A 23,309-nucleotide genomic window follows, 5' to 3' on the forward strand; every position below is an offset into this window, starting at 1 on the left:
GTGGCCATAGCCACCATACCTGCAAGATGGAGCTTTAAACCTCATAAAACTCTACAGAAGAACCATATGCCAGTTCAGTGTAACCTTGGTGTTCATGTGAGAAATCTTCCCTTCCAAGAATGGAGTGGGTTGGGTCTTCCTTTTTCGCCCTGCCAGAAGTCGTCATGATGAAGAAGGCTGACAGCTGGAGAACAGAAAGCTGAAGATCATGGGTTTATCAGTCCACTCCTCACTGAGGAGGGGTTGAGATTGAGAACTCCTAAAAGGGGTGCAACTCCTAGACTGCCAGCTGGGAAGGCACAATCTGGGGCCAGAGAAGCTCCCCACTGCAGATCCATTTCCAGGGTGGAGAAAGCGTCCTCCTGTTTCCTCCAGTCTCAGCCCGTCCAGTGGTTCTCTGCAGCCTTTCAGGCAAATACAGACAATGGCATTCCCATCTGCCCTGGCCCCTCTGTTCCCACCATGCCACTTCCCCTCAGCAGAGTCCTGCTGATGTTCACCTAAGCCTCCACCCTCCCAACCCCTTTATCCTCATCATCATAGTCATCACAACCTGCTTACTTTATTCATACCAAGTAGCAACTGAAAAGTCCAATTTCTGGAGCTGGGCATGCTTAGCTTCACCAACAAAATGTCTACATGTCAGACCACAATGGAGCACAGTAGTTTGAACTTCTAAAATGTAATTAACAGCTAGATAGTGTTTCTCCAAACTCCCAATCTAGTAAGCACTGAAGTGTAGGGTATCTAAAACCTGAACAGACTTCCCCTGTTTCTTGCAGGGGTTTTATAAAAGGATATCAAGGAGAATGACTGCCCTTCTAGCCCAGAGACTGTAGTAGGGGATTTGTTTAGGGTTAAAGAAAATCTCTCATGGCACTTGGGTTCTGTTGGGTTCTGGATGCTGATTTGTTGTGTCCAACAAGACCAGATTTGCTGATTCACTTGAAGCCCATTGGTCTCAGGTTCATTCTCTGTAAAACAAGACATTTCCCAAGAAGGAGTCTCTACACGTCTCAGAAGCTTTTATGAGGCTGTGAGCCTCATCTGATACCAGAGAAAGACATCACCAGCTCACTGTTCACAAGTCCACCCCATTCCCAGTGTGGATCTGAAAACCACAGAGTGCCAGTCTCTGTAAGTGTCCTCTATTGTCTCTGGTCCAGCTCCATGAACATCCTGAACATGTTTGCATAACCAGAGGGAACAAGGGGGCCTCCTGGGGAGATACAGGGAGACTGTGTGACAATGGGGAAAAAGCAGCACATTTGGAGGAGCGCTGGGTCCCCCGGGTCTGGTTGTAAGGCCCTCTCTTAAGCTTCCTTAGTCCTCATCTTCCTTCAAGCATTGAGGAAACACAAAATACCTCACAGAATCCTCAAGCAGTGCAAACGCCCTAAGTCTTTCCCATCTTCCAAGCCCACATCACACTCCAGCTTCCAGTGATCTCTCTCCTGCTTTTCACAGTCAAACTTCTGGAAAGAATTGCTCATAAACCCCCCTGCCTGGCTAACCCATCAGGACATGGTGGCTGAGCATATGGGCTCTGGATTCAAACTGCTTGGATTTATATCCTGGTGCCCCCACCTGGCTGTGTGGCCTTGCACCAATGATGTATCTCTGTGCCTTAGTTTCTCCATGTGTAGATGAGGATGATAATAGTGCTTATGTGAGTGCTCTATTAGGAATAAATGCCTTGGTTTCTGTCAAGTGCTTAGGATGGTACCTGGCATATAATGAGCCCTCAATAAATACTAGGTATTACTGTTTTACAAATCTCAATTTAAGGCTAACTTCTCAGAAATTCCACTAGGCCTCCTAGTTAGAGTCAGGCTTTCATAGTTCTCACCTAAGTTGAAATTAGGTATTTTTGGTGTGATCGTCATGACCCTCACACAGGGCACACACTATAAGGTCAAAGGGAGCAGAAATTGCACCTGTGTTTCTCTACATTGTATGCCTACTGCTTAGCTCAATAACTGGCCCACAGCAGGAACAAATAAGTATTTCTTGAACATACAAAGGAATGAGTGAGTGCTGGTACTGGCCTAAGTCCATTTAATGAATGGAGGTTGCTGTCAGAGAGCAAGTGCCCCAAGCTCCTGGATGAACCCAAAATGAAAGACATCTTTGGCCAAAGGGTACCTAACTGCTTGAAAGAATGACTATGGCTCCCAAAAGGGGGCTATTAGGGAAGCCCTTTGGGCATAAGAAAGCTGACTTTGGGCCAAAGACTGTGCATGTCTTGGAGAAGTTGCTATTTGCATGTGAATGTCATCAATTGAGACTGTGATGTAGAACAAATCGTGTCACTCATTGAGTCCTGTGGCTCATTGAAATCCTTTTGGAAGTTTTGAAAAAATGAGTACGGATTCCTAAGCCCCACTCCAATCTGGAAATCTCCAGGAGTAGATCCTGGGAACCCAGATTTTTAAAAAGCTCTTCGGGTGATTCTGTTGCCACCAGCCTGTACAGACCAACAGGCTCTAATCTGGCCACGTTTTATCTTTTTACAAAGGAGGAAACAGAAACACACTTTTGCCCTACATCAGTAAAGACGGCATGAAGTTTTTAATAAACACGGAAATTAGCTGATAATTTGTTAGGGACTAGAAAATATGGTGTGTGCCCCTGGAAATAGCACGTAATACAAATCATTCATGGTAGGGGTCATTAGCATGGAAATGAGGTCTGATTAAAAAGCACTGACAGCACTTCCTCCTCCTCCTATTGTGATTAGAGCAAATATTAGACTGTTTGGCACACTCGGTCAAGTTTCCTCCAATAGACTCGTCTGTCTTGGCCAGGGTATGTTTGCCAAGTTTAACACAGGATGGCCCAGTGTTACTTATCTAAGAGCTAACAGCTCTTCACACCTGAGTGTTCCTGGCTGGTGTGGACTCAGCGATCCAATCATCACCATCATTCTCTAACCCAGGGTTTCTCAACTTGGGCACTATTGACATTTTTCATTGGACATTTTTTTTGCAAGGAGTGGGGGGGGTGCACTACCCTCTGCACTGTAGGATGTTTAGTAGTCTCCATGGCCTATGGTGTCTACCCAAAGAACAATAAAACATGTCCCTTGGACATTGCCAATTCTCCCCTAGGGAGGGAAAAAAGCCTCCCCTTCTCCCACCTCCACATTGAGAACTGCTTTAACCTTACAAATTCACTTAATAGAGAACTCGAAGGACCGCAGCACGACATCAGGAATTTTCACTGGAGCCTTTTTCCCCAATAGAAAAAATATAAAAGAATATTTCTATGGATTTCATGGACAAGACCCAAAAAAGGACAAAACCAGAAAGAAAGGATTGATAATTTTGCCTACATTAAACTGTAAAACTTTCATATGAAAAACATCATATATGAAGTTGCCACAGAGGAGAAAATACTTACAATACAAATAATCGATGAAAGGTTAATGTTCAGAATACACAATTTTATTAGTTCCTTCTCAAACTGCTATAAAGGACTGCCAAAGACTGAGTAATTTATAAAGAAAAGAGGTTTAATTGACTCACAGTTCCACATGGCTAGGAGGACCTTGGGAAACTTACAATCATGGCAGAAGGGGAAGCAAACATATCTTTCTTCATATCATGACAGGAAGGAGAAGTGCCAAGCAAAAAAAGGGGAAAGCCCCTTATAAAACCGTCAGATCTCGTGAGATCTCACTCACTATCACGAGAATAGCATGAAGGTAACTGCCCCCATGATTAAATTACCTCCCACTGGGTCTTTCCCATGAACTACAATTCAAGAAGAGATTTGGGTGGGGACACAGCCAAACCATATCAATAAGGGATGTCTCAGAATCAATAACAAAAAGAAAAACATCCAATAAAAAAATGGGCAAAGGATATGGTAGGCAGTCTGTGAAGAGGAAACTCTGAATGGACAATACACTTGGAAACTGGTCAACCCCATGAGTAGACAGGAAATGCAAATTGAAATGATCACATCCTACCTTACACTCATCAGAGGCAGTAAATGAACAAGTTGATAATACCAAGTATTGGGGAGCGGGCACTGAAGTGATAGTATCTACTCCCATACACCACTAGTAGAGGCACAAATTGGCAAACATCACTTTAGAAAACTGTCTAGCATTATCAGGTAAGATTGACTCTGCCATTACTCTCCCCAACAAACACCCTAAAAAACTAACACATCTCCACAAGGAAACACCATCAAAGGGTGTTTACAATAATGTTTGTAATAGTGAAAAATGAAACAAACCAAGTATCTACCAATTGGGGAATGGATAAACATTTAAGATACATGTGCACACGATAGGATATCATTAGCATTAAAAATTAATGGACTGTATGTGTAATGGGAAAATCATATTTTAAAGGATACTACAGTATGGACCCAATTATATAAAGGCTTAAAAACAGAGAGTATACCATTTATAGACACAAGCATATTGGTTTAAAAAAAAAGGTGAAACTTGGATAAAAGGGAGGAAGTAAATGGGATGCAGGGAGGTCTGCAATTGAGTTTACAATGTTTTATTTTTTAACCAAACAAAAAGAAGTACATCTGAAGGAAAAATGGCAAAATGTTAACCTGTGTTTAATTGGGATTGTGGATATGTGGGGTATGAATTGTTTCATTCTCTAGACTTGTTTGAAATTTTTAGTTTTTTAAATTAAACATTTTTAAATAAATACATCTGGAAAAGGCAAAACTATAGGGATTGAAAACAGATAGGTGGTTGCTAAGGGCCAGGGATGGGGGTAGGGGTTGACTACAAAGGGGCCCCAGGAATCTTCAGGAGTGATGGAACTGTTCTATATCCTGCTTATGGTGGTGGTTATACAACTGTATTCATCTGTCAAACCTCACAGACATGTACACTTCTTAAAAGGTGAATTTTATTGTATGAAAATTATACATTAATGAAAAAATAAAAATGAAAAAATATCTGCTAATAATGGTAGGAACAAAAGGTGCAGAATTAGACATTAATTATTTTAAGTTTCTTACCTAACAAAAAGGAAATATTATATAAAATTGGGTTGTTACTTGGAAGCATATATCAATGCATTCCTAGGTATAATCAATACATTTTAAAAATTCAATCAACATTTGAATTAATAATAATAAATGCATTTATATCACAGAATCTGCTGAAATACCCAGCACTTTACCCCTTTCTTAAACAAGAGCAAAATGCAACTTCAGCTCATTCTCCCCGCTCTGGGTGCCGGAACAGAACAGGATTTCTGACATTCATATTAATATTCTTGACGTTCTTATAATAAGTAGCTGTCAGAAATATTTGGTTATCGAATGAATGACTGAGTCAATAACCAAATGAGTGAAAGAAAGAAGAATCACTTCTCTGTCTTAACATCCTGTTTCTATTTTACTGGGGCAAGATCTTCTCTTACCTCTACAAGGATAGTGATAGTTTCATTAAGTTTTCTTCTCTCTGCATAATCTCCTGTCTCGAAATTCCTTTTTCTGTGGATTCCTTTTAGTCTTTTTTTTTTTTTTTTTTTTTTTTTTTTTTTTTGAGACGGAGTCTCGCTCTGTCGCCCAGGCTGGAGTGCAGTGGCGCAATCTGGGCTCACTGCAAGCTCCGCCTTCCGGGTTCACGCCATTCTCCTGGCTCAGCCTTCCGAGTAGCTGGGACTACAGGCGCCCGCCACAGCGCCCGGCTAATTTTTTTCTATTTTTTAGTAGAGACGGGGTTTCACCATGGTCTCGATCTCCTGACCTTGTGATCCGCCCGCCTCGGCCTCCCAAAGTGCTGGGATTCCTTTTAGTCTTACCCCTTCCAGACATCAAAGGCTTTTCTCAGGTTTGTGGTAACCCTGGTTGTGCTCATGATTAAGGATGAGGGACTTAGAAGCTGAATGGAAGCTTTGAGTCAGGGTGACCAACACTGAGGGGTGACCCGGAATGTGGGAGTTTCAGCACTAAAACCAAAAAAGTCCCAGGCAAGCCAGACTGAGTCGATCACCCTACTCTGAGCCCATGGTGTGAGCTTCACGGGAGGGGATCAGGCTGAGACTTTTCTGGAAGAGCCTTTAATGTCAATATTTTTAGGGATTTCATCTTGGGCCAGTCAGAATCCCCAAAGAAGCAGTTTCCAACCTTCTGCCTGGAGGGTCAAGGCCTGTCTGGCGGGGATCGGGCAGCCTCCAGGATGCAGTATTCACACAGCTCTCACTCCTCTGATCTCTTCTGATCTGAGCGTAGAATCCCCATCCTCCTGGCTTCCCTCAGCCTAGAGATCCTGCTCTGTCAGCCTCTGGGCATCAGCCTTGTCCTTCTTCACATTTACAGATCTAGAAGTGTGACAAGGCTGAAGGTGGTAAGGACAAGGACTTTCTCCATGATGCCACCCCCACTTCAGCCATGCCCATCTTTCCCAGAAGTCCCCAGGGCACTTCTCCTTGTGTATCATTGCTCAGAGTTGGGTCACGTGACCAAACCTGCACCAATCACAGGGAAAGAAAAAGAGGAGGAACATTATTGGTTTCTATCAAATATGATGATTTCCCTTAGTGTGGGCACATTGATAAGGGAACAACATCAGGGTTTGTGTAGTGAAAGAGGAGGGGGTGCAAATGTGAGTAGGCCACCAAAAGTGGCCACCTCTCAGCATGTACACAGTGTTGATTTAAATCCCACTTGGGGTCTAGGGACTAAAGTTCTAAAGGTTTCTCATCCTTTCAAAGGCCCTGGGGCCTCTCAACTTTAAGCTTCACTAGAAGTGTTACCAGTGCAGAGTGTCCAGGTTCTTGGTGTTTTGAACAAAGAATTGAACAAAATGCACAAAGCAAGGAAAGAATGAAGCAACAAAAGCAGCGATTTATTGAAAGCGAAAGTAGACGCTCCAAGGTGGGAGTGGCCTGAGCATAGGGCTTCAAGAGTCCCTTTACAGAATTTTCTGGGGTTTAAATACCTGTTCTAGAGGTTTCCCATTGGTTACTTGGTATACACCCTATGTAAATGAACTAATAGCACTCAATCAGTCTGATTGGTTGTGGAAAGTGAAGTTACAAAGGTTACACCCTGTGCAAGCATCTAATTGGCTGTGGAAAGCAACCAATCAGAGATACTTTCAATTTTCCATCTGCCACACAGAAAATGGCAGGTGGGGGTGGTTTGCAAAGGGACTAGCCACTGATCCTTTTGTTGCTTAGATGTGGAAAATTGGGATTTTCCTTTTGATTTAGTTCTAGGAAGTCAGTGTGAATTGGCCTTAAGTTCCCTGACTCCAGACCCTATTCTCCTGCCTCAGAAGGGGGACTGATTGGGCGGTTTGAGGGTATGATTCTTGTAAAATTGAGCATCTCTGAGACCTGATTGAGAGGAGCCTGCCCAACTGTACGAGAAGCCTCCTGGAAAAGAAATCATCTAAAGAAAGAAGGAGTCATTTCCAACATTAGTGTCAACTAATAACACCCACTGTGTATCAGTCATAGTGCAAAGAACTAGAGACATAGTGGTGAAAAGGACAAATGCAAAAGGAAAGCAATTGTCACTCCATCCAGTCACCCTCCATCTTAGCGCCCACAGACTCATACTGCATCCAAGGGAGATGAATCTATATTGGAATGAGTGAAAATTGTAAGAGCAGTTTCAATGAAAACGTGACGAGCACCCCGTGTACTGCTTCAAAGCCTGAATGAGAAAGTATAGATAGCCCAAGCGGAAGCAGAAGGGACTTACCTGCTTGTGGCATTTGTGGAGGACATTTGTGCACTGAATGGACAACATGGTCTGGGCAGGTGGCTGTCCCAGCCCACGCGGTTTCAAGCTTTGAGAGTGGAGTGGGGATGTCAGCAGGTGCTGGAAGCACCCCCACCCCACCCCCACCCCCGCCGCCTCCACCTGCAGCTCTGGGTAGCTCTGAGAGCAGAGCAGGGGTAGGGGCAGCGCTGAAGGGAGCCAGATCCAGAACGAGGAAAGAGCAGAATTCAGGTGTTCACAAGACAAGCAAGATGTCTCTGGAATCCCCCAAAATGAGTCCGGAGGAATGTAAGGAGGGTTGAAGTTCCTTTCAATCTGCTGTGGTGATTGTTTACAGTTAATGTAACCTATTTTTATCCACAGTTGATACATGGGTATAAAACATGGATTTCAGAATCTAGAAGACTTAGAGGAGGTACCCATCAACTATACTCTGAAACTGCTCTTTCTATAAATTTGTTTTCTCTTTATTATTATATGATTTTCAAACATATACAAAAGTAGAAGGCTGGGCATGGTGGCTCATGCCTGTAATCCTAGCAATTTGGGAGGCCAAGGCAGAAGAATCCCTTGAGGCCAGGAGTTGGAGACCAGCCTAGGCAACATAGTAAGACCCCATCTCTACAAAGAACTTTAAAAAATTAGCTGGGAGGTCAGGTGCAGTGGCTCACAACCTGTAATCCTAGCACTTTGGGAGGCTGAGGTGGGTGGATTGCTTGAGCCCAGGAGTTCAAGACCAGCCTGAGCAACATGACGAAACCCCATCTCTACAAAAAATACAGAAATCAGCCAAGCATGGTGGCACTTGCCTGTAATCCTAGCTACTTGGGAGGCTGAGGCAGGAGGATTGCTTGAGTCTGGTCACAGAGGTTGCAGTGAGCTGTGATCATGCCACTACACTCCAGCACTCCAGCCTGGGCGACAGAGCCAGACCTTGTCTCAAAAAAAAAAAAAAAAAAAAAAAAAAAAAAAAAATTAGCTGGGTATGTCAGCACTCACCTATAGTCCCAGCTACTTGAGAGGCTGAGGCAGGAGGATCACTTGAGCCCAGGAGTTTGAGGCTGCAGTGTGATATTGCACTGCACCCCAGCCTGGGCAACAGAGCAAGATGCTGTCTCTAAAAAAATAAAAATGAAAATAGAGAAAAAGTATAATGAGGTTCCATGGATCCATCACCCAGCTTCAAACATTAACCAAATGGCCAGTTTTATTTCATCTATGCCAGGTCCTCCCCATATTGTTTTGAGGCAAATATCAGATTTTACATCATTTTGTTTATAAATATTTTAGTATGCAACTAAAAGATAAGGGATATAAATGTATGCATATATATGTAGTAGTCTATAACTATAATACCATTATTACATAAAAAGTGCAATCAGTCCTTAGTATCATCAAATGCCTTATCAGTATTTAAATTTCCAGTCTTATAAACATCATAATTTTTACAATTTGTTTCAGGATCCAAATAAGGTACACACAATCTATAAATCTGAAACTTCGAGGGAATTCTAGATTGAAACAAGCCTAGAACAAAACTGGATTTCTCTAACCCTACCTTATGTTATATAAAATTACAACAGTGGGAGGTTTGGGTTTTTTCCCTTATTAAAAAGTCTTTCCAATGCTGTGCCAGTCATTAGCTAGCTACTTCCACGGGTCCCAGATTTCTGGTCTCATCACTGGAAGCATTTGGCAATTTGGCTGCAGAACGATGTTGGCAGGTGAGTCATTTCCCACCGGAGCCCACCCATGTGGCAGTGTTACCCTGAAAATGCCACTGGTCCTCAACAGCTCCTCGGAGGCCTAAGGAAGTGAGAGGGTTCAGGTGCCAAAGCAGCCACCAGGGGGCTCCCGAGGAACTCGATGAACTTCGGCGTTCACTGAAAAGCCAATTTGGCTGCTTTCTTAGGGCATGTCTGTTGAGCCTTGGCGCCCCACTCCCTCAGGTTGGCTTCCGCAGCAGAGGGACCAGACCTCAGGGAGATGAGGCTTGTCCCCTGTGGCTGGCTGGCAAAGCCAAGGTTAGCTGTCCATGGCCATCACAGTGTTTGAAACGTTCAGCCCTCCCCTCCCCACCCACTTCGGTCATCTTTGCAAACGCACTGGACAGCAAAGAGCACCCCCTAATGTGGTGCGTCCCACGCTAACAAGGACCCTGTAGCCTGTGGTTGTTAATACTTTAATGATTAAGTAAACAAAGAACTTTATTATAAGCGATGGAATGGACTTAATTAATCCGTAAGTATAGACAGCTAATGTGAAATTATACACCGAGAAAAAACACACACCTGAGAACCGGGATCCCAGCTTCTCTATTTGGCCTTGTGAGTCTCTCCTCATCTCTAGGTCTCATCGCTGGAAATTGAGGGGGTTGGGCTAGAAGCCACAGGCTGAGGTCTCGTCCTTCTCTGTTAGTTTTTGTTGGGGCCTTATCTTGGTGCATAGGGATATCCATCTATCTAGGGCTGCTGCTACAAAGTACCAAAAACTGGGTGGCTTGAAACAACAGACGTGAATTATCTCACAGTTCTGGAGGCCAGAAATCCAAAATCGAGGTGTGCCATGGGGCCGTGCTGTCTCGGGCAGCTCCAGGGCAGACTCTGTCCTTACCTCCCCCCACTTCTGGGGTTTGCCTTGGTGTTCCTGGGTTTGCATGTGACTGTCTTCTCCCTGGGTCTTCACCTCGTCTTCCCTGTGTGCATGCCTGTCTCCGTGACCAAACTTCTGATTATACCAGTCATATTGGATTAGAGTCTCCATCCCCAGTGACTCCATTGGACTTCATTACCTCTGTAAAGACCCTGGCTCCAAATAACGCCACATTCTGAGGCACTGGGAGTTAGGACTTCAACAGATCTTTTGTGGGAGGGGATACAATTCAGTCCAAAACAGGGACTATGGTGAAGAATAGGTGATATTTGAAAGGCCCTATAATGAAAGACCCATGAAGTATGCATGCTAGCGGGTCACACCACTGAGGTTCTACGATAAAGTTACAAGTCTGCAAAGATGCCATAATAACATATTGACAGTTATGTCGTGGGAAAGTACATACTGTAATTTTACAGAGAAAAGTGAAGAGCATAACCGAAATGAGCTTCATAACCCAAATTACATTAAATTCATATTTAGGGCCGGGCGCAGTGGCTCATCCCAGCACTTTGGGAGGCCGAGGTGGGCGGATCATCTGAGGTCTAAAGTTCGAGATCAGCCTGACCAAGATGGAGAAACCCCGTCTCTACTAAAAATACAAAATTAGCCGGGTGTGGTGGTGCATGCCTGTAATCCCAGCTACTCAGGAAGGCTGAGGCAGGAGAATCGCCTGAATTCCAGGAGGCAGAGGTTGCAGTGAGCCGAGATCGCTCCATTGCACTCCAGCCTGGGCAACAAAAAAAAAGCGAAACTCCATCTCAAAAAAAAAAATTCATATTTAATCATTTCCTGTGATAATATAGACCATCAAATACAGATTAAACCAAAAAGAAATGCAGTTTTTTTTTTTTTGCTAAAATGGTACAACAAAAGTTTATTATTGTGCTACTAAAAATTTATAGAACATCATAAGCACTAAGAACTCTTTCACATATTAAATACAAAGAACACGTATATATTAAACTTTCACAAAATGAGATTCACACCCCTTCTTAGGAACGCAAGCATTCATTGCATAAACAAGGCCACCTCATCTTTGCTCGTCATTACCAATAAGGTCCATCCATTCTTTTGTGTTTTAACCAGAACATTCGTGGCCCAGCAGGCACTGCTTCAGTTCCTGACATGGTTTCTCAATGAACAGCGTCAGGGCCAGCCCAGTGACGAAGGTCAGCACACAGTGTCCAGAGAAAAGATAGAACTGGAGACAAAGTGGGCAGGGTGAACAGAGTTTTACTCTGGGATTCCTATTGTGTTCAGATCTAAAGTGTACCATCCTAGCTCTATGAAATTTATCTGTAGGACAATCAGTGCTACATATTAAAAATAAAATAAATAAAATAAAAGATATTATCCTGTGCTGAAGCCCTCCCTCTTTCTCCCACAAATAAAGCAAAGAACAATGAAGCTCTTAAAAAAAAAAAAAAAAGCCTTCCATAAAAGCCTTCCATTTAAAAAAAGCCTTCCATAAAAGCAAATAGGTTGCCTTGTTGCTCAAGAAGAGAACAAGCTATGGTACCATAACATACCATAACAGAACTAGGAGCTGCGTGCTAACTCACCATGTTTGCGTCAGTGTAGTGAATCAGTGTTTCCTGAAGGCCATTGTAAAGGATGATCAGAATCGGATGCACCAAGTAGCAAGCATAACTGATGCTGGACAGGAAACTCCAGATGTCCCAAGAAAGCACACGGTTCACCAGACCTGGAGGGAACAAGCACTGATGCATGAAGCCACAGCCTGTCTCTGGGCTGGTGAAGATGCCCCGTTGTCCCGTTGATGATCCCGTTGCATTCTGCACCTAAGTCTGTGAACTTTTCCTAAGAAAGTCTTTATGCGTCATAATTTTAAGACAATGTACCAAACCAAAAACCACCTTTCCGTTGCAAGAATGATGATAACACAAGAGAGATACATGGTTTCAGCCCCTGAGCATAAAACATTCCATGTATAAAACAAGGTATACATTCCTCATACTCACCTGGGTTCTGGATCAAGATGTAGCCACAGGGGGGCCTTGGGATAAGGCATTTAACATTGCCAGGCCTCCAACTCTTCATCTGTCAGTGAGAGCCTTGCATTTGATCACCCTTTAGGTGCCTTTCAGGACAAATATTCTGTAACTTGGTATATATTCTAGAACTGTGTTGTCCCAGGCAATAGCCCCTAGCCACTTGTGGCTATTTAACTTAATTAAAATTAGATACAATGAAAACTTCCTTTCTGAATAGGACTTATTGCTAACCTTATTTGGAATAAGGGTCTTTGCAGATGTCATTAAGATAAGGAACCAGAGATGAAATCATCCTGGATTAGGGTAGACCCTAAACCCAGTGACAAATGTCCTTATAAGAGACAGAAAAGGAGTCACAAAAGCAGAGGAGAGATGCAAGGAAGAGAACCATGTGATGACGAAGACAGAGACTGGAGTGAAGAGTCCACGAGTCAAGGAATGCCAAGGCTTGCCAGCAGCTACCAGAGGCTAGGAGAGGGGATGGGACAGATTCTCCTTCAGAAAATCCAGAGGGAACCAATCCTGCTGACACTTGGATTTTGAACAGCTAGCCTCCAGAACTGTGAGAGAATAAATTTCTGTTGTTTTAAGCCACAGAAATAAAATATAACTTTTGTTTCTCCTCTGCCTCCTCCTCATTTAAAGTGCTCAGTAGTGCATCACAATTTGCTCATGATAAATCTTTGGAGCCATCCTAGACTCCTTTCATTCCAGACTCCATAGAGTGCTTCCAAAAATGTGTCTCAAATCAGACCACTGCTCCTCACCTCCATGGCTAACACCCTCTTGAATCTTCCATCACCTCCTGTGTGGGCCTCCGTGGGAGCTTCCTGGTGGATCTGTTGGTCTCTGCTCTTGTTCTTGCCACCCTATAGTCCCCATACCACATCCAGAGTAATCTTTTAAAATCACATATCAGGGAGAAATGGGGAAGGGGAAGATATTGATCAAAGAGTACAAAGTTTCAGTTAAACTGTTGGAGTAAGTTTTAGTAATCTATTGCACTGCAGTGACCACAGTTAATAATAATGTACTGGATATTTTTCAGTGGCTAAAAGAAAAGATTCTTAACATTCTCACCAGAGAAAAAGAGATAACTTGGCGAAGTGATACATATGTTAATTAACTTGATTTCATCTTTCTACTATGTACACATATACCAAAACATCATGTTGTACTCCATAAATACATACAGTTATTATTTGTAAATTTGAAAATAAATTTTACAAATCCACAAATCAAATCATGAGCTATGATCTGAATGTTTACATTCCCCCAAAATTCATATGTTGAGATCCTAATCCCCAAGGCGATAGTATTAAGAGGTGGAGTCTTTGGAGAGGCAATTAGTGGGATTAGTGCTCTTATAAAAGTGACCCCAGAGCCAGGTGCGGTGGCTGTAATCCCAGCACTTTGGGAGGCGGAGGCGGGCGGATCACCTGAGGTTGGGAGTTCGAGACCAGCCTGACCAACATGGAGAAACCCCGTCTCCACTAAAAATACAAAATTGGCCAGGCATGGTGGCACATGCCTATAATCCCAGCTACTATGGAGGCTGAGGCAGGACAATCGCTTGAACCCAGGAGGTGGAGGTTGCAGTGAGCCGTGATCGTGCCATTGCACTCCAGCCTGGGCAAACAAGAGTAAAACTCTGCCTAAAAAAAAAAAAAAGTGACCCCAGAGAGACCGCTCTACCCTTCCACCATGTGAGGACACATCTAGAAAATTCCATCTAAGAACCAGAAAGCAGGCCTTCCCCAAACACTAAATCTGCTGGTGCCTTGATCTTAGATCTCCCAGCTCCAGAACTGTGAGATATAAATTTCTGTTCTTTTTAAGCCACCTCATTTATGGGATTTTTGTTATAGCAGCTGAAATGGACTAAGACTTCATGTGACGTGGCATTTAAAATAAAATCCAAACTCTTCCCATGGCCTTGAAAGCTCTGCCTAACCTGGGTCCTAAATTCCTCTCTGAGTTCCCTTCCCACCTCTCTCTCCCCCTTGACCCTTGATTCCTCTCTCACTAGTCATTTTGCTCTTCCTCCAAGTCACTAAGCTCGTTTCAGTCTAGAGACCTCTGCCTTCACATTCCATCTGCCCAGAATGCTTTTGTAACACATCTATGCAAATGTACCCCTAGTCCAGTTAGTTACCCACTAATCCCTGCTTTATTTTTATTCACTGTATTTAAACTTCCCCCGACCCCACAGTAATCTCTCACAAGGATGGGATTTTTCTGATCTATTGCTGTATCCCCAGATTCTAGAACAGTACCTGGCATAGAATAAGCATTCAAGAAGTATTTTATGTAATTAAGTGAAAAAACACAGATGGACTTACAGACAAAAGACACATTTCCCCCAAGTGAAGGCTATAAAGGTAAACCACAATTTCACGGTAGAAAAAAACCAAGTAATTGTAGAAAAATGAAGTCAGCAAAGAACCCAGGCTCATGCAGATAAGCCAGACACAAAAGAATGCGCCCTAAAGCAAATAATACCGTGTTCGTGTTACGAGCCACAAGTGATTCCAGCAACTATTCATCATATCATATTAATGTTGCTAATGCGAATTTTATTGGTTTTATAGTTTTATGATTACTTCATAAATTTGCTTTGGCTTTCTGAATGCATGTGCTATAAACATAAAATTTTGTATCTAGGTTTATGTTTGTTCATGTTTAGGCAAAATTGGAACAAAAATAAGAGCATATAGTCAGGGTAACTTGAATCTATGTACCCAGGGAAACAAAATGTATTGAATAAAAAAGAATACAAATAATTTGGGCCAACACCAAGAAGCCAAAAGAATTCTTATTTCTTTGGAATAGACCCACATATACTTAAGTTTGAGGACGAAAACTGTAGGTGACAAACCACCACTGAAGGACTTTAACTGAAGGAGTAATGTGATCAGATGACTCTGGCAGCTCAACAGAAGACAACTTTGAGCATAACAAGACCAGCATGGTCTACACTGCTACCAAGCAAAGACGGTTAAAGATTCATTGAATCATCAAGATCCCTTCTAGTCCTGAGAATCTCAACTAAACATTTCTTCTTATTCAAACTTCTTATTTTTTTTTCTAAAGCGCATCAGCTAGAAACTTTTTTTTTTTTTTTTTTTTTTTTTTTTTGGAGATAGGGTCTCACTCTGTTGCCTAGGCTAGAGTGCAGTGGCACGATCTCAGCTCACTGCAACCTCCGCCTCCCAGGTTCAAGCAATTCTCCTGCCTCAGCATCCCAAGGAGTTGAGATTACAAATGCGTGCTGCCATGCCCAGTTAATTTTTGTATTTTTAATAGAGACGGGGTTTTGCCTTGTTGCCCAGGCTGGTCTTGAAATCCCAGGCTCAAGCAATCCACCTGCCTCCTCGGCCTCTCAAAGTGCTGGGATTACAGGTCAGGTAGACACATATTTTCCAAAAATGTATTTAAGCTATCACCTCCTACATTCACCTACTAATCAATCTTGATATCTCGTAGATAGTTTTGGAGATACAAATCTAGGACATCAGGTGCCCCTACAGTTGTGGATTGGCTAATGACAACACACTTTTGAATGATAAATTGTTCAAGAATAAGTAAACTGGCTTGCTCATCACCTGGGTGACGAGATCGCACCCTTTCTCAGACTAATGACGGAGAGCATTGACTTGTTCCACTGTAATAATAATGCTGCAGGCTGGACGTGGTGGCTCACGCCTATAATCCCAGCACTTTGGAAGGCCGAAGCAGGTGGATCACAAGGTCACAAGTTCGAGACCAGCCTGGGTAATATGGCAAAACCCCATCTCTACTGAAAATACAAAAATTAGCTCGGCGTGGTGGCAGGTGCCTGTAATCCCAGCTAATCAGGAGGCTGAGGCAGGAGAATCAATTGAACCCAGGAGGCGGAGGTTGCTGTGAGCCGAGATCATGCCATTTACACTCCAGCCTGGGTGACAAGAGCAACAGTCCGTCTCAAAAATAATAATAATAATGCAAATTTGTTTAATCTTCTAACTTAACCTAAGTCATTGCTCTCTAATATCATTTATGTTAGCCAGTTATTTTTGATAAACAGCAGCACCTCTCACAGTAGAGAAGAATACTGTGATGTTTGCAACATTAGAAATGACCTGTGCCAGGCCACGGGGAGCAGTTGTTTATGAGGCTCTATGACAGCACAGGGACATGATCATGGGGTGAGGTGGCAAGGTTGTGGTAATGTATCCCAGAATTTCCCATAAATGCAAATACATCCGTCAGAGAGAACGCAGTCCATTTCCTCTTTAATATCACTTTTCCATATAAGGGAAAGCTTTTAAAATTAAAATATGAAAGATCATTAAGGCTCATTTTAAAATTAAAATATTAAAGAGCATCGCTATATTAAAATACTTCTAACATTTAGGAACCGTTTTAATTAACATCCGGGAGAAGTGCTATCACTCAGGCGTGAAGAGCACTGGCTTTGGACTTCGTGCTGAGACCTGGGTTCATTTTCTAGTTCGACCACTCACCAGCTGTGGGACTTTCACTGTGTCGCTTTCTCTCCAGACACGGTTGTTCTCATTGCTAATTATAGGTCTTCCTCCCAGGGGTGTGGTCAGTGCTACTGGGGATCTGGGTGGTGTTTCCCACAAGGTCTAGTATACACCATGTGCCCAGTCAGCTGGAATTGGTTATCACGCCACTGTGTTTCTCTTTCAGTCATTATTTCCCACCACCTACCTTTGCTGAGGCTGACTGGCATGGGTTTACAGGCTAAGTTTAAACTCTTCCTGATGGGTTATTTCCCTAGAGTATGAAGTGGGCATGCCTCCTCCCAGATCCACTGCTCCTGTTCCAGGGCTTTGGGTAGCTTGAGGCCAGAACCTCTTCTGGGAGCTTCCTGCCAGCCTTGTCCTGTTGTTTGCTGACATCCCAAGCACACAGTTCCTACCTCTCGCCAAATAGAGAGGAGAGGCAGGAAAGCATCAGGTGACTTGGATACACCTTTCTAACCTGGAGAAGATTCTTTTCCATTGAAGCGTTTTATCTGCTTGGCTCTCTGCATGTTGAAAGCCAACTCAGTTATCAAAGGGGATCTTGGCAAGCATTTAGTCTACACCTTCAGGTGGGGAAACCAAGGCTCAAGGTGCTGTGACTGGAAGTCTTGCTCCTAAGCACTAATTTTTTTTTTTTTCGTGACATTACTCTGCCTGAATTCCCTTTCCAACTTCTAAACTAGCTTCATCGGAGGGGCTGCATCTTTTTCTTTCAGAACCCGCACTTGTGTATACATCCATGTAAAAATCTTATACTTAAATTCTCTGCCTTTTCCAAGGACAGAGATAAATTGATATTTTTGAATCAATATCAGTCATTCATCAACCACCCCAGAAAACAGAAGACCCTCTGGTACACTCCTTGTGTGTTCAATTTGTCACCTTTAAAGGAACAGGGTGTGAACCCAACAGCAAAGTCCGGAGCCGCTTCCATACCTCCATATCCTCCCTGGCACGCAAAAAGGACCCAGCCCACGGCCGCCGCCCACAGGGTCCGGTGGAGGGCTTGGTAGAGAGCTGCAGCTACTGGAAAGGAAGCAGAGGCGTCGTCCACCACGTATGCCAGAGCGGCCACCGCAAATAGGGTGGCCAGGGAGCAGCTCCACCCCAGCAGGACCTGCATCTGCGGGGAGAGGAGAGGTGGGGCCCAGCCCTTTTTAGCCATTGTATAATTCCCTCCTCCTACACAAACTTATTTTTTGGTGTTATTACTGTCACTTAGGTCTTTATTGGCAAACCTCAGTCAGTGCATAGATTTGACTAAAATGGAAGGTTGTAATTTAAAAGGGGTGGCCAGGCGATCTTTGTGGTGACAGAGAGTTCAGTACCTTGACTGTGGGGGCAGGGGTTGCACAAATTTGCACATGGGACAAAATTACCCAGAACCATACAGATGTACGCAGATGAGTACGTGTACAGTTGGTGGATCTGAGGTCTATTGTGCCAATGTCCATTTTCTGGCTGTGGTCAGGTACCATAGTTAGGTCACACGTTGCCTGCTGGGGAGCCGGAGCACACAGCACCTCTCTGTACTAGTTTTGCAACTTTTGGGGCATCTATAATCATTTCAAAATGAAAGTGAAAAGAAAATCAATAAGTAATGTTCTAACCCACTCCTAATCTCCCATTTTGTCCCTTAACCAAATTAAGGCTCCTTGATGGCTTCTGCCTTCACCATAAATGTGAGGGCCTCAGCGCACAGCCCCGGCCTGGGCAGCAGCCTAGTCAAGTGGAAGGAATGGGAGGATGAGAAGTCTTCAGCTCAAAGAATAGCCCCAAGAGTTAAATCCTAACACCTGACTCAGTTCAAGATCTTGACCTTGCGTCACCTGACTTGACCTTTTTAGACCCAGACCTGTCTCCCAAGTAGCTCTCTTGCTTCTCTGTGCTGTACTCAAGCTGCTGTGATGATGTCTACACTGCACTGAACCAACATCGGATCAGTCCACCGTCTTGTCTCTGAGACCTGCTTAGGCCTCAGGTTCCTGGCTGCGGGAGAGGAAAGGTACATACTCAGGGGCACTCTACTCTTTTAGCCTGGGATCTCCCTCACCCCTTTGCTACTTCCCTGGCCCAAATGGGCCTGCAGTCTCTCAAAATGCATCTTGGGTATCATGTTCTGTTTCTGTACTTGTCTGCTTATCTTTATTATGGTGCATCCTGCCTTATCTCACTCTTGGCAGCTTCCTCCAGCTTAGACCCTGTGTCTTTATTTTCTAGCTTCTAAAGCTTTGAGTTTGGTCTACCCAACTGTTTGCATTGTTTCTCCAGGTTAACGTGGCTTGTATTCCGGCTCCGGGCTTCCTGGTCCTGACCCTGGCCCTTGAAGTCATTCCCAAATGCTCTCTCTTCATGTTAAGTTTGGCCCTTTGCTGACACACATTTTCTCCCTGGGCCCCCATGTAACCTGGACTATGTTGAAGCCTCTCTTTAAAGGCATTCTGTTATAATCTACAAATGAATTATGCATTTCCTGGAAAATATCGTAACTCCAACCAAAAAAAAAAAAAAAAAAAAAAATCACATAGCTTCTGTATATTCATTCCTTTCGGTAAAATCTTATCTCCTCTTCCTCCCATGGGCAACACAAGGTTTTCCAAGGACCAGGGTCTCTTCTCTGGAACATCTAGGTAAGGTACCCACAAAGCCTAGGCAAACAAAGGTAGGACCTGGCAGAGGGGTTTGGGGCAGGAGTTGTATCCTAATTCCTGGCCCTTCTTCCATTGAGAAGAAAATTCTCTTTCATTCATTCATGTGTTGAGTACTACCTTCAGTGAGTCAGGTTCTCAGAACCAGATGCTGGTGATTCAGAGGTGAGACAAGTAGTGAACTCCAGGAGCTCACCGTCTATGGGGTGAATAAATGCTTTATCATGCGGTACAAAGCAGGGCCCAGGAATGCACAGTGCACAGAGGAACCCAAAAGAAGGACATAGCCTGGCCTGGAGGGATAAGGAAAGACTTCCTGGAGGTGAAAACTCTAGGTGAGCCCTCTAGGCAAAGCAGGAGTTAAGTCAGATGAAAGGGAGAGGTGAGTAGGGGGAAGGGGTAAGAGGCAGATTCCAGACAGAGAAGGAGACATGAGCAACTGCACAGATGCCACGAACAGCTTGTGTGTGTCAGTGGCAGCAGTCAAGGGCACTGTGAGCAGGTTGGTATCACTGACGTGCAAAGGGCAAGGCAGGGAGTGGTGAGAGAGATGACGCTAGAGAGACAGGCAGAGTGATGTCATGGGGACTCTGAAGGCCTTGTTGAACAGATCAAGCCTTATCATGGATGTCAAAGGAAGTCATTGAGAGATTTTGCATCGTTCAAGGGTATAGCCAAGGTGGTGTCTCACATAGATCACCATCTGTTTAAGACATTTAACTTAGCATGAAGAGGGAGCATTTGGAAATGACTTCAAGGGCCAGGGTCAAATCTACTCATCAAGAGTAGAGTTGAGATCAATAAGACTGGAGGCAAGGAAACAAGTGACAACATCCAGGCAAGAGCTGAGAAAAGCTTTAAGGTCAGTTCAAAAGGCTGAGAGAGGATGGCAGGAGAAACCACCGGCAGGGTGTAGGGAATGATTGACTGAGAGCGGTGGTCAGTGAGGAGGAGGCATCCAAGATGAACCCAGGTTTCCAGCTTGAGTAACGAGATTGGATGGTGAACCAGAATGATTGCCCACAAAAGAGCCAGAGAAGAAAATGAGTGTTGGGGTACATCTGGAAAAGCAAAGTAACAGCTTCTTCCCCTCTAGACACTTCATGTCCTGATTCCCACACACAACCATCAAATCTGACCAAGAATCTTGTGTATAGAAACCATTGAGAGTGTGCTGTTAAAAATCCAACCCAACTCAGTATCCTCTTCCAGAAGACAGTCTTGCCATTGTAATCTCACTGGGTAGTTTTCTCACATTGGTGGTTTCTTTGGGTCAGTACCAAGGCTCCTACTGATGGGACCACGCTGGGTTCCAAATCTGGAGCATCATAAGGAGAGCTCAGTGAAGAAAGCAGAGATTCAAGCTCTGGCAGGAAGATAAAGGCCTTCTTATCTTAAAAAAAAAAATGAAGACAGGGGTCTCAGCATGTTGCCTGAGCTGGTCCTGAACTGGACTCAGGGATCCTCCTACCTCAGCCTCCCAAAGTGCTGGGATTACAGGTGTTAACCACTGCACCTGGCCAATTCGTTCTTATTCTTTAGCATGGAGAGACATCAGTAACACGCTACAGCGCAATACAGTACCCCGCAGGCTGACTCCTTCATCCACAGCTTTGGAAGAGCCTGGCCAGGGGGGCCACACAGTCCCAGCCAGACCCATGCCCATAAAGTGAGGCACGGGAAATCATACCTTGGTTCTGAGAATGTTTTCCTGGTTGTTTTGGTGCATGTAAATGCTCAGAAAGAGGCCCACAAGAAATGGTCCGAATCGGCAGTAGGGCTTTGTGTAGTACTCCACAAAATACGATACAGTCGCCTCTTCACTGAAACATACAAGGAAATAAGGCAAAATGTTATGTTTAATCTGGACATGGCAAAGGGAATCCAAATCCCTGATGGCCATTGGGATAATCAGCAAGCCCAAAGGTACATTTAGGGCACACTTGTTCATTTCCTCAGTCATGGTGTGCAAACAGTACCTCATGGTCCCGTCTCAGCCAAAGCTGTCTTGTTTAGGTTCCATATTCCCTCAGGCCCCTCCACCCCAGATTCCAAGGAAATATGATGAGTGTGTTCATTTTAAATAGCTGTGTCTGGTGGCCAATATGTCAGAATGCTCTAAAAATGCAGCACCCAGATGTGAACCCAAGGGTCCCAAGGACAGAGACTGTCCTGAGAGAGAAGTGATGAGAGGTCCAGGCCAGGCCTTTAAAAGGATACCAGAAACTATTCTCTGAAGCTGTGTTTTTCAAGGTGTGGTCCCTTGACATCAACAGCTGCATCAGGCCAGACATGGTGGCTCACACATGTAATTCCAGCACTTTGGGAAGCCAAGGCAAGATGATCGCTTGAGCCCAGGAGTTTGAGACCAATCTGGGCAACATAGGGAGACCCCATCTCTACCAAAAAAAAAAAAATTAGCCAGGCCTGGTGGCACATGCCTACAGTCCCAGCTTCTCAGGAGGCTGAAGCAGGAGGTTTGCTTGAACTCAGGAGGTTGAGGCTGCAGTGAGCTGTGATCATGCCACTGTACTCCAGCTTGGGTGACAGAGTGAGACTCTGTTGCAATAGAATAAAAAACACATGAATGAAAACAAAACACCTGCATTACCTGAGAACTTATTAGGAACCCAGACTCATGGGCCCCACCCAGACCTACTGGCAGTGGACCCAACCATCTGTGTGTTAAGAAGCCCTGCAGGTGACCCTGGCCCCCTCAAGGCTGAGAAGCATTGCCTAAACAGTGCCCTTCACAGGAGACGTCCAGGTTATACCCAAGACCATGGAATCATCATCTCTGCATGTGGGATCCAGGGACTAGAAATTGTAAAACTCTCCTGAGCTTCCTAAATGCAGATTGAGAACCCCTGCTCTAAATTTATCACCATTAAAATTATCACCGTTCCCCACTGAAGCTAGGCACACTCTCAGCACCTAACTGCCCATGCAGGGACTGCTGGAGAAAGGGCAGGTGTTTGAGGACTAGACGTATGGTTCTTTGACTGTGGCTGCACATCTGAATACCCTGGGAGTGCTTACAAAAGTCAGCTGCCTGGGCCCCATGCCCAGAGATTCTGATTCAATTGTTTGGAGGTGGGGCTGGAAGCATCAGTGGATTTAGAAGCTCCCAAGTGACTCTAATATATGGCCAGGGTTGGAAAACGCTGGACTAGACATGAGGGAGCCTCCTCCTCGATCACTTGGCCATGCCATGAAATGGGAAGGGCATGATAGTCTCCTGGTCAGGAGGCTTGGGATGTCATCATCAATTCGTTCATTTATTCTCACATGCCACCCACTCACGGATTCACATGGAGCACTCACATGCCAGGAACGGTTCTGGCCATTTTATTTTGGAAGGTCAGCAGAGGCTGCTCTGAGAAGGTGACATTTGCACAGACACCTGAAAGATGTGAAGGAGAAACCCTGCCAAAATCTTAGATTTTAACAGAAGAGTAATTCAGGCTGAACAGCAAGTGCTGAGGCCCCGGGTTGGGGAGGGTGGGGAAGGGGGTTCGGAGAGCATGCTTGGTGTGGCTGGTCCAGTGTCAGCAGGTAGGAGGTTGACCAATGAGGCCACTGGAGGAATTCGAGCAGATGACTGACGTGATCTGATTTTCATTTGTGTCACTGCATTGAGAAAAGATTATCAGGTAATCATACCAGTTTTTCCTGTGTCATTGTCATACATGCCTCATTGGGGAGGCGAAATACCACTGTGGATTGGCTCCTAGGTTCAG

General features: G+C 44.3%; 1 protein-coding gene and 1 long non-coding RNA gene across 10 annotated transcripts in view; both read right to left on the reverse strand.

Moving 5' to 3' along the window:
* Positions 1 to 3,430: 3,430 nt before the first annotated feature.
* Positions 3,431 to 7,831, reverse strand: LOC140708987 (uncharacterized). The gene is made up of 2 exons (XR_012089292.1): positions 7,699 to 7,831; positions 3,431 to 6,455 (listed from the first exon to the last, which is right to left on the reverse strand). It is a non-coding gene; the product is annotated as an uncharacterized lncRNA (long non-coding RNA).
* Positions 7,832 to 9,908: 2,077 nt separating this feature from the next.
* Positions 9,909 to 23,309, reverse strand: part of LOC103244205 (O-acyltransferase like protein) — a 75,833-nt gene continuing 62,432 nt past the window's right edge. For 8 of the 9 annotated variants that reach the window (XM_008013928.3, XM_037987957.2, XM_037987953.2 and 5 more), the window contains 4 exons: positions 21,260 to 21,392; positions 17,858 to 18,044; positions 11,937 to 12,079; positions 9,909 to 11,575 (listed from right to left, as the gene is read on the reverse strand). In XM_008013928.3, the coding sequence (XP_008012119.3) occupies positions 11,453 to 11,575; positions 11,937 to 12,079; positions 17,858 to 18,044; positions 21,260 to 21,392 (586 nt within the window). In that variant the 3' untranslated portion in view covers positions 9,909 to 11,452. Of the gene's footprint in view, positions 11,576 to 11,936; positions 12,080 to 17,857; positions 18,045 to 18,503; positions 20,963 to 21,259; positions 21,393 to 23,309 lie in introns of those variants that run through there. The other variant, XM_037987960.2, reaches the window with a different exon arrangement.

Source organism: Chlorocebus sabaeus, chromosome 18 (assembly GCF_047675955.1).
Source record: "Chlorocebus sabaeus isolate Y175 chromosome 18, mChlSab1.0.hap1, whole genome shotgun sequence".
NCBI classification, from domain to species: domain Eukaryota; kingdom Metazoa; phylum Chordata; class Mammalia; order Primates; family Cercopithecidae; genus Chlorocebus; species Chlorocebus sabaeus.